Here is a 12,632-nt window from a genome sequence, read left to right on the forward strand (position 1 = left end):
CTAAATGTCTTAATTGTCATAGTGACAGTGGTACAGTTTTCAATGTCTTAATTGTCATAGCGACAGTGGTACAATTCTAAATGTCTTAATTGTCATAGTGACAGTGGTACAATTCTAAATGTCTTAATTGTCATAGTGACAGTGGTACAATTCTCAATGTCTTAATTGTCATAGTGACAGTGGTACAATTCTCAATGTCTTAATTGTCATAGTGACAGTGGTACAGTTTTCAATGTCTTAATTGTCATAGTGACAGTGGTACAATTCTAAATGTCTTAATTGTCATAGTGACAGTGGTACAATTCTAAATGTCTTAATTGTCATAGTGACAGTGGTACAATTCTCAATGTCTTAATTGTCATAGTGACAGTGGTACAATTCTCAATGTCTTAATTGTCATAGTGACAGTGGTACAATTCTCAATGTCTTAATTGTCATAGTGACAGTGGTACAGTTTTCAATGTCTTAATTGTCATAGTGACAGTGGTACAATTCTAAATGTCTTAATTGTCATAGTGACAGTGGTACAATTCTCAATGTCTTAATTGTCATAGTGACAGTGGTACATTTCTAAATGTCTTAATTGTCATAGTGACAGTGGTACAATTCTAAATGTCTTAATTGTCATAGTGACAGTGGTACAATTCTAAATGTCTTAATTGTCATAGTGACAGTGGTACAGTTTTCAATGTCTTAATTGTCATAGTGACAGTGGTACAATTCTAAATGTCTTAATTGTCATAGTGACAGTGGTACAATTCTAAATGTCTTAATTGTCATAGTGACAGTGGTACAATTCTAAATGTCTTAATTGTCATAGTGACAGTGGTACAATTCTAAATGTCTTAATTGTCATAGTGACAGTGGTACAATTCTAAATGTCTTAATTGTCATAGTGACAGTGGTACAATTCTAAATGTCTTAATTGTCATAGTGACAGTGGTACAATTCTCAATGTCTTAATTGTCATAGTGACAGTGGTACAATTCTAAATGTCTTAATTGTCATAGTGACAGTGGTACAATTCTAAATGTCTTAATTGTCATAGTGACAGTGGTACAATTCTAAATGTCTTAATTGTCATAGTGACAGTGGTACAATTCTAAATGTCTTAATTGTCATAGTGACAGTGGTACAGTTTTCAATGTCTTAATTGTCATAGTGACAGTGGTACAGTTTTCAATGTCTTAATTGTCATAGTGACAGTGGTACAATTCTCAATGTCTTAATTGTCATAGTGACAGTGGTACAATTCTAAATGTCTTAATTGTCATAGCGACAGTGGTACAATTCTAAATGTCTTAATTGTCATAGTGACAGTGGTACAATTCTAAATGTCTTAATTGTCATAGCGACAGTGGTACAATTCTAAATGTCTTAATTGTCATAGTGACAGTGGTACAATTCTAAATGTCTTAATTGTCATAGTGACAGTGGTACAATTCTAAATGTCTTAATTGTCATAGTGACAGTGGTACAATTCTCAATGTCTTAATTGTCATAGCGACAGTGGTACAATTCTAAATGTCTTAATTGTCATAGTGACAGTGGTACAATTCTAAATGTCTTAATTGTCATAGTGACAGTGGTACAATTCTAAATGTCTTAATTGTCATAGTGACAGTGGTACAGTTTTCAATGTCTTAATTGTCATAGTGACAGTGGTACAATTCTAAATGTCTTAATTGTCATAGTGACAGTGGTACAATTCTAAATGTCTTAATTGTCATAGTGACAGTGGTACAATTCTAAATGTCTTAATTGTCATAGTGACAGTGGTACAATTCTAAATGTCTTAATTGTCATAGTGACAGTGGTACAATTCTAAATGTCTTAATTGTCATAGTGACAGTGGTACAATTCTAAATGTCTTAATTGTCATAGTGACAGTGGTACAATTCTAAATGTCTTAATTGTCATAGTGACAGTGGTACATTTCTAAATGTCTTAATTGTCATAGTGACAGTGGTACAATTCTCAATGTCTTAATTGTCATAGTGACAGTGGTACAATTCTAAATGTCTTAATTGTCATAGTGACAGTGGTACAGTTTTCAATGTCTTAATTGTCATAGTGACAGTGGTACAATTCTAAATGTCTTAATTGTCATAGTGACAGTGGTACAATTCTAAATGTCTTAATTGTCATAGTGACAGTGGTACAATTCTAAATGTCTTAATTGTCATAGTGACAGTGGTACAATTCTAAATGTCTTAATTGTCATAGTGACAGTGGTACAATTCTAAATGTCTTAATTGTCATAGTGACAGTGGTACAATTCTAAATGTCTTAATTGTCATAGTGACAGTGGTACAATTCTAAATGTCTTAATTGTCATAGTGACAGTGGTACAATTCTAAATGTCTTAATTGTCATAGTGACAGTGGTACAGTTTTCAATGTCTTAATTGTCATAGTGACAGTGGTACAATTCTAACTGTCTTAATTGTCATAGTGACAGTGGTACAATTCTAAATGTCTTAATTGTCATAGTGACAGTGGTACAATTCTAAATGTCTTAATTGTCATAGTGACAGTGGTACAATTCTAAATGTCTTAATTGTCATAGTGACAGTGGTACAATTCTAAATGTCTTAATTGTCATAGTGACAGTGGTACAATTCTAAATGTCTTAATTGTCATAGTGACAGTGGTACAATTCTAAATGTCTTAATTGTCATAGTGACAGTGGTACAATTCTAAATGTCTTAATTGTCATAGTGACAGTGGTACAATTCTAAATGTCTTAATTGTCATAGTGACAGTGGTACAATTCTAAATGTCTTAATTGTCATAGTGACAGTGGTACAATTCTCAATGTCTTAATTGTCATAGTGACAGTGGTACAATTCTAAATGTCTTAATTGTCATAGCGACAGTGGTACAATTCTAAATGTCTTAATTGTCATAGCGACAGTGGTACAATTCTAAATGTCTTAATTGTCATAGTGACAGTGGTACAATTCTAAATGTCTTAATTGTCATAGTGACAGTGGTACAGTTTTCAATGTCTTAATTGTCATAGTGACAGTGGTACAATTCTAAATGTTTTAATTGTCATAGTGACAGTGGTACAATTCTAAATGTCTTAATTGTCATAGTGACAGTGGTACAATTCTCAATGTCTTAATTGTCATAGTGACAGTGGTACAGTTTTCAATGTCTTAATTGTCATAGTGACAGTGGTACAATTCTTAATGTCTTAATTGTCATAGTGACAGTGGTACAATTCTCAATGTCTTAATTGTCATAGTGACAGTGGTACAATTCTAAATGTCTTAATTGTCATAGTGACAGTGGTACAATTCTAAATGTCTTAATTGTCATAGTGACAGTGGTACAATTCTAAATGTCTTAATTGTCATAGCGACAGTGGTACAATTCTAAATATCTTAATTGTCATAGTGACAGTGGTACAATTCTCAATGTCTTAATTGTCATAGTGACAGTGGTACAATTCTAAATGTCTTAATTGTCATAGTGACAGTGGTACAATTCTCAATGTCTTAATTGTCATAGCGACAGTGGTACAATTCTAAATGTCTTAATTGTCATAGTGACAGTGGTACAATTCTAAATGTCTTAATTGTCATAGTGACAGTGGTACAATTCTAAATGTCTTAATTGTCATAGTGACAGTGGTACAGTTTTCAATGTCTTAATTGTCATAGTGACAGTGGTACAATTCTAAATGTCTTAATTGTCATAGTGACAGTGGTACAATTCTAAATGTCTTAATTGTCATAGTGACAGTGGTACAATTCTAAATGTCTTAATTGTCATAGTGACAGTGGTACAATTCTAAATGTCTTAATTGTCATAGTGACAGTGGTACAATTCTAAATGTCTTAATTGTCATAGTGACAGTGGTACAATTCTAAATGTCTTAATTGTCATAGTGACAGTGGTACATTTCTAAATGTCTTAATTGTCATAGTGACAGTGGTACAATTCTCAATGTCTTAATTGTCATAGTGACAGTGGTACAATTCTAAATGTCTTAATTGTCATAGTGACAGTGGTACAGTTTTCAATGTCTTAATTGTCATAGTGACAGTGGTACAATTCTAAATGTCTTAATTGTCATAGTGACAGTGGTACAATTCTAAATGTCTTAATTGTCATAGTGACAGTGGTACAATTCTAAATGTCTTAATTGTCATAGTGACAGTGGTACAATTCTAAATGTCTTAATTGTCATAGTGACAGTGGTACAATTCTAAATGTCTTAATTGTCATAGTGACAGTGGTACAATTCTAAATGTCTTAATTGTCATAGTGACAGTGGTACAATTCTAAATGTCTTAATTGTCATAGTGACAGTGGTACAATTCTAAATGTCTTAATTGTCATAGTGACAGTGGTACAGTTTTCAATGTCTTAATTGTCATAGTGACAGTGGTACAATTCTAACTGTCTTAATTGTCATAGTGACAGTGGTACAATTCTAAATGTCTTAATTGTCATAGTGACAGTGGTACAATTCTAAATGTCTTAATTGTCATAGTGACAGTGGTACAATTCTAAATGTCTTAATTGTCATAGTGACAGTGGTACAATTCTAAATGTCTTAATTGTCATAGTGACAGTGGTACAATTCTAAATGTCTTAATTGTCATAGTGACAGTGGTACAATTCTAAATGTCTTAATTGTCATAGTGACAGTGGTACAATTCTAAATGTCTTAATTGTCATAGTGACAGTGGTACAATTCTAAATGTCTTAATTGTCATAGTGACAGTGGTACAATTCTAAATGTCTTAATTGTCATAGTGACAGTGGTACAATTCTAAATGTCTTAATTGTCATAGTGACAGTGGTACAATTCTCAATGTCTTAATTGTCATAGTGACAGTGGTACAATTCTAAATGTCTTAATTGTCATAGCGACAGTGGTACAATTCTAAATGTCTTAATTGTCATAGCGACAGTGGTACAATTCTAAATGTCTTAATTGTCATAGTGACAGTGGTACAATTCTAAATGTCTTAATTGTCATAGTGACAGTGGTACAGTTTTCAATGTCTTAATTGTCATAGTGACAGTGGTACAATTCTAAATGTCTTAATTGTCATAGTGACAGTGGTACAATTCTAAATGTCTTAATTGTCATAGTGACAGTGGTACAATTCTAAATGTCTTAATTGTCATAGTGACAGTGGTACATTTCTAAATGTCTTAATTGTCATAGTGACAGTGGTACAATTCTAAATGTCTTAATTGTCATAGTGACAGTGGTACAATTCTAAATGTCTTAATTGTCATAGTGACAGTGGTACAATTCTAAATGTCTTAATTGTCATAGTGACAGTGGTACAATTCTAAATGTCTTAATTGTCATAGTGACAGTGGTACAATTCTAAATGTCTTAATTGTCATAGTGACAGTGGTACAATTCTCAATGTCTTAATTGTCATAGTGACAGTGGTACAATTCTAAATGTCTTAATTGTCATAGTGACAGTGGTACAATTCTAAATGTCTTAATTGTCATAGTGACAGTGGTACAGTTTTCAATGTCTTAATTGTCATAGTGACAGTGGTACAATTCCAAATGTCTTAATTGTCATAGTGACAGTGGTACAGTTTTCAATGTCTTAATTGTCATAGTGACAGTGGTACAATTCTAAATGTCTTAATTGTCATAGTGACAGTGGTACAATTCTAAATGTCTTAATTGTCATAGTGACAGTGGTACAATTCTAAATGTCTTAATTGTCATAGTGACAGTGGTACAGTTTTCAATGTCTTAATTGTCATAGTGACAGTGGTACAATTCTAAATGTCTTAATTGTCATAGTGACAGTGGTACAGTTTTCAATGTCTTAATTGTCATAGTGACAGTGGTACAATTCTAAATGTCTTAATTGTCATAGTGACAGTGGTACAATTCTCAATGTCTTAATTGTCATAGTGACAGTGGTACAATTCTAAATGTCTTAATTGTCATAGTGACAGTGGTACAATTCTAAATGTCTTAATTGTCATAGTGACAGTGGTACATTTCTAAATGTCTTAATTGTCATAGTGACAGTGGTACAATTCTAAATGTCTTAATTGTCATAGTGACAGTGGTACAATTCTAAATGTCTTAATTGTCATAGTGACAGTGGTACAATTCTAAATGTCTTAATTGTCATAGTGACAGTGGTACAGTTTTCAATGTCTTAATTGTCATAGTGACAGTGGTACAATTCCAAATGTCTTAATTGTCATAGTGACAGTGGTACAGTTTTCAATGTCTTAATTGTCATAGTGACAGTGGTACAATTCTAAATGTCTTAATTGTCATAGTGACAGTGGTACAATTCTAAATGTCTTAATTGTCATAGTGACAGTGGTACAATTCTAAATGTCTTAATTGTCATAGTGACAGTGGTACAGTTTTCAATGTCTTAATTGTCATAGTGACAGTGGTACAATTCTAAATGTCTTAATTGTCATAGTGACAGTGGTACATTTCTAAATGTCTGAATTGTCATAGTGACAGTGGTACATTTCTAAATGTCTTAATTGTCATAGTGACAGTGGTACAATTCTCAATGTCTTAATTGTCATAGTGACAGTGGTACAATTCTAAATGTCTTAATTGTCATAGTGACAGTGGTACAATTCTAAATGTCTTAATTGTCATAGTGACAGTGGTACAATTCTAAATGTCTTAATTGTCATAGTGACAGTGGTACAATTCTAAATGTCTTAATTGTCATAGTGACAGTGGTACAATTCTAAATGTCTTAATTGTCATAGTGACAGTGGTACAATTCTAAATGTCTTAATTGTCATAGTGACAGTGGTACAATTCTAAATGTCTTAATTGTCATAGTGACAGTGGTACAATTCTAAATGTCTTAATTGTCATAGTGACAGTGGTACAGTTTTCAATGTCTTAATTGTCATAGTGACAGTGGTACAATTCTAAATGTCTTAATTGTCATAGTGACAGTGGTACAATTCTAAATGTCTTAATTGTCATAGTGACAAACTCATTCTCAATTTTACTGTAAGTTGTTACTTACTTGACCGTCTTCATCCACTGCATGTTGGTTGGCACCTCTTTTCAGGAACAAACAAACTTGCCTGTGAGAGAAAGTGACCCACATATTAAACAGATATGTTCAGACATTTCATGTCAATATGTTCATCTACTACACTTCCAATCACTAGCTATATCAATTTCACAGATGTCCCCTATATAAAGGGGATTATGGGTAATGTATGCATATGCGGGAAATTCTAACTGCTGTAAGGAGCACTGACTTTGCCCTCATATCTTCATCCCATTTTGCATTGAAAAAGTTTCACATGGCTCTCATATTTCATATATACTGTTTGTAAATATATAGTGATGCAACATGAGTAGAAATAACTTGGTAGTCAATATAGTAGGTTACCATCAAACTGACACAAAATTTGTTTCAAAAAAGTAAAAACCGTTGCCCCAGTTGTCAATTAGGCTTGCAAGTTACACAAAGCATGATAATACACAATCATGGAGGCATCAGAAAATATTTTGTTTCATTCGAATTTGGGAGTTGAAATTCTTCCCAGATTTCTCAAAATCTTTTCCATATGTTTTGGCACTATCCGGCAAGAATCCCCGCCATGTAAATGACATCAATTGACATCATAGTCAAACATACGGAAACAGAATGGAGACCAAACTAGAGTTGGTACTCACCCCACGTGCATTTTTGTGTTTTGAAATAGCCGGGGTGGTACTCGTACACATCGGGATAACTCGGAGAAGCACATGTTTGTGATTTTATTGACTTTTTACTGAGATGAGACATTGGGTTTGGAAATACAAGTTTAATCAATCATAAAACAGCCATAACAGATACTTTCAAAGAATTAGAACATGGAAGGAAAATAACGGGAACATCTATGACATTTCTACCAAACTCGAGATTGCACGTAGCTAGCTACCTAGTGTACAGTAAGTATTGAAGTGTAAAGCTTAGTCTGTTCTGGCCCGTGTGATACTTGTGAAGTTAATTTTGAAGTTTTCCCGTATATGTTGTCAAATCTACATGTAATCTGTAAAAAAAATTGTCATCTATCTAACGATTTTGGTGTTTTCAAATTTACGTAACGATCGACCAAATGCCGACGGTAGTGTATGTGTGCAACTGTACTCTAGTACCTTGCTCAAATGATACAAGTTAGTTCATACCAAAGTACATCAGTTTACAATTTCAATTATACAAATTGTCACTGTGTAACAGTGTTTGGATGGTGTTAGAACAGGTCCCTCAAAATATAATTTTCTCGGGCTATAATCTTTATGTATATCTTTAAAGAAATACATGTTTCACCTAGACTGGGTGTCTGGCTGTACATAGCAGAAACACTCATTTGAAAATAATATAACAAGGGACTCTTTGGATTAGGCAAGAACTACATGAAACCAATATGTATGAACAGCCACTAATATGTTGATAAACTACCTGGGTCGGATTTACCAAATGCTCCTCCCAGATAAACAAACATATATTCCGTTGGACATGCGCAAACCTACTTCCGTAGCGTGGGCACATAGCCTGGTTGCACCTTTACATTAAAGCCTGTGTTATAGAATAACAACTCCAGAAACACCCCAACAAATTTCAGCCTCATGTACCAGGTAGTCAAAATCAAATCAAAATATTACTGTTCCCACCAAATGCCAAGGCAATCGGTCTGATGTTTTTTTTTTATTTTTAATTTGTTTACATACATACACAAATATATCCACATGTGCACACACACACACGCGCGCACGCACACACTCATACCACAGTTTACATTTTTGACCAAAACTCTAAAATAATATGCATGTCAATGATTTGTATATCTTATGGGTGTTCTTCTAGATTACTCACACTAGAAACATCCTCACCAAATTTCAGACTGATGGGCCAGCTTTTTGACAAGAAATCACAATTTTAGGCTTTATTTGGATATCAATAATTATGTCATATTGATGGTCTTGACTAATTCCTCATCCTAACACACACCTACAAACATTCCCATAAAGCTCATCAAGCATTACTGTGAGGATCAAGAATTAAAGTGAATTGAATATGCACACTATAGTATTTTATATTTGTGGACAGTACCACTTGGGGACTACAGGTGGACACAGATGCACAATTGCATGCACACATACTACTTGGGGACTGCAGGTGGACACGGATGCAGGAAAGCATGCACATCAGTTGGGGACTACAGGTGGACATGGATAGTGAATTCATTCACATCAGTCGGGGAATACAGGTGGACACGGATGCACAATTCTATGCATATCAGTAGGGATGGACATGGATACATGAATACATGCAAAGCAGTTGGGGATCGGACTACAGGTCGACACGGATGCATGAATGCATGCACATCAGTTGGGGATCGGACTACAGGTCGACATGGAGGCATGAATGCATGCGCATCAGTTGGGGATCGGACTACAGGTCGACACGGATGCATGAATGCATGCAAATCAGTTGGGGATCGGACTACAGGTGGACATGGATACATGAATACATGCACATCAGTTGGGGATCGGACTACAGGTCGACATGGAGGCATGAATGCATGCACATCAGTTGGGGATCGGACTACAGGTCGACATGGAGGCATGAATGCATGCGCATCAGTTGGGGATCGGACTACAGGTGGACACGGATGCATGAATGCATGCAAATCAGTTGGGGATCGGACTACAGGTGGACATGGATACATGAATGCATGCACATCAGTTGGGGATCGGACTACAGGTGGACATGGAGGCATGAATGCATGCGCATCAGTTGGGGATCGGACTACAGGTGGACACGGATGCATGAATGCATGCAAATCAGTTGGGGATCGGACTACAGGTGGACATGGATACATGAATGCATGCACATCAGTTGGGGATCGGACTACAGGTCGACACGGATGCATGAATGCATGCAAATCAGTTGGGGATCGGACTACAGGTGGACATGGATACATGAATGCATGCAAATCAGTTGGGGATTAAATTTCAATATATCATTCTGTTTTCAAGTATTTGTAGTTTTTTTTATCATTTAATTGTACATGTCACACAGATTTAACATTTTTTTGGTCTGTGCCTTCAGTTTGATGATTCTTATTTTGGTCTGTGCCTTCAGTTTGATGATTTTTATTTTGAAAGAAAGCTACATATGTGTAAAGTTTGTTTGGTTTACTTGAAGAGATCTTACCCTGTATGTCCTAGTATGGTAGCATGATGTAATACACCTCTCCCATTACTATCTCTTGTATTCACCTTGGCACCATTTAAAAGCAGGAATTCACAAGCAGCTAGGGAGCCCTGGAATTAAAAACACAAGTTTAGGGAGCCCTGGAATTAAAAACACACAAGTGTAGGGAGTCCTGGTATTAAAAACACAAGTTTTCAATTGATTACAATCTTGGCAATAAATAATTAGTAAATATCTCAGATTTCATTAATAATCCTTCATTTTTCATTCTAGTTCTATACATATCAAAAATAGGCTCCTTTTTCAAGGTTATTATAATTTCTTTATGCTATAATTCATTTTAGATATTAACAATAAGTATGGTAGTTATACTCCCACATAAAATAAGTTATAAATACCTACCCCAAACACAGCCTGGTGTAGTGAACATCTCCCATGATCCTCTGTGTTAATCCAGTTGACATTAGCACCATTTGCCATAGCTTCTATCATCACAGACAGATTGTTAGCATTTGCAGCCTGTCAATAATAAACAATCAAATGCAATACATTTGTATACTATGAGTGCTAATTCCAGTAAAACTGACTTTAGTCTAGGATTACAATTATCACTTACAAACTGTTAGTAACCACCAATTATCACTTACAGACTGTTAGTAACCATCAATTATCACTTACAAACTGTTAGTAACCACCAATTATCACTTTGACTGTTAGTAACCACCAATTATCACTTACAAACTGTTAGTAACCACCAATTATCACTTACAAACTGTTAGTAACCACCAATTATCACTTACAGACTGTTAGTAACCACCAATTATCACTTACAAACTGTTAGTAACCATCAATTATCACTTACAAACTGTTAGTAACCACCAATTATCACTTACAAACTGTTAGTAACCACCAATTATCACTTACAAACTGTAAGTAACCACCAATTATCACTTACAGACTGTTAGTAACCACCAATTATCACTTACAAACTGTTAGTAACCACCAATTATCACTTACAGACTGTTAGTAACCACCAATTATCACTTTGACTGTTAGTAACCACTAATTATCACTTACAAACTGTTAGTAACCACAAATTATCACTTTGACTGTTAGTAACCACCAATTATCACTTACAAACTGTTAGTAACCACCAATTATCACTTACAGACTGTTAGTAACCACCAATTATCACTTACAAACTGTTAGTAACCACCAATTATCACTTACAAACTGTTAGTAACCACCAATTATCACTTTGACTGTTAGTAACCACCAATTATCACTTACAAACTGTTAGTAACCACCAATTATCACTTTGACTGTTAGTAACCACCAATTATCACTTACAAACTGTTAGTAACCATCAATTATCACTTACAGACTGTTAGTAACCACCAATTATCACTTACAAACTGTTAGTAACCACCAATTATCACTTACAAACTGTTAGTAACCACCAATTATGACTTTGACTGTTAGTAACCACCAATTATGATATATAACCTAGTAGTTGTTTAATTACCCATAATTCTTACCTAAGAATGGATTTGAAATTTAAACCTAATTACATAATGAATTCAGCAAAAACAGTAGTAGTATGTAGTAGTATGTGTGAATTGCCCCATACACTTTAAGAAGTTGTTTTTGAGAAAACAAGAACACAGGCCAACACGGACACAAAGATAAACAAGTCATTGAGAATGACATAGTTCCCGCTATGATTGGGTTTTAAGGAACTGGCAGTTTATGTTGTCATTTTCTTGATATCACTACTCAGATCACGCAACAACACTTGTGAACCTAAATCAAACAGACTTAGATATGTTGTGTCTCCTCGTTGGACATGGGACATGCCTAATCTTCAAGATGACGTGATGGAATAAACCAAAATGGCTGCCAGGCAGCCATATTGGATCGTATCAAGATGAAAATGAATATGCACATGTATGTCATAGAACACTGTCCTATCTTTGAATGAGATCTGTTCAAGCATATCTGAGTTATGGCTTTGGACATGGAAAATTCGCAAACAACATGACTGCTAGGTGGCCATATTGGATTGTATCATGACAACAATGAATATGCACATGTATGTCATAAAACACTGTCCTAACACCAACTTTGAATGAGATCTGTTCAAGAACGTCTGAGTTATGGCTTTAGACAGGGAAAATTTGCAAACAAAATGGCTGCCAGGCAGCCATATTGGATTGTATCACGACAACAATGAATATGCACATGCATGTCATAGAACACTGTCCTAATACCAACTTTGAATGAGATCTGTTCAAGCATGTCTGAGTTATAGCATTAGACAGGGAAAATTTGCAAACAAAATGGCTGCTATAGGTAGCCATATTGACATGCATATGTATGCCATTGTATGTTGCCCCTGTACCAAGTTTGAAAAAAATCAGTCCAGG

At 34.7% G+C, this 12,632-nt stretch overlaps 1 protein-coding gene across 1 annotated transcript in view; it reads right to left on the bottom strand.

The window, feature by feature from the left end:
* The window catches only part of LOC144451326 (arf-GAP with coiled-coil, ANK repeat and PH domain-containing protein 2-like), a gene marked incomplete at its 5' end in the record, with an annotated part of 103,380 nt that overhangs the window by 24,414 nt on the left and 66,334 nt on the right, over nt 1–12,632 (bottom strand). The window contains 3 exons of the mRNA XM_078142131.1: nt 7,018–7,078; nt 10,207–10,316; nt 10,609–10,725. Of these exons, the coding sequence (XP_077998257.1) occupies nt 7,018–7,078; nt 10,207–10,316; nt 10,609–10,725 (288 nt within the window). The remainder of the gene's footprint in view (nt 1–7,017; nt 7,079–10,206; nt 10,317–10,608; nt 10,726–12,632) is intronic.

The sequence above is a fragment of the Glandiceps talaboti genome, chromosome 21 (assembly GCF_964340395.1).
Source record: "Glandiceps talaboti chromosome 21, keGlaTala1.1, whole genome shotgun sequence".
Lineage (NCBI taxonomy): Eukaryota > Metazoa > Hemichordata > Enteropneusta > Spengelidae > Glandiceps > Glandiceps talaboti.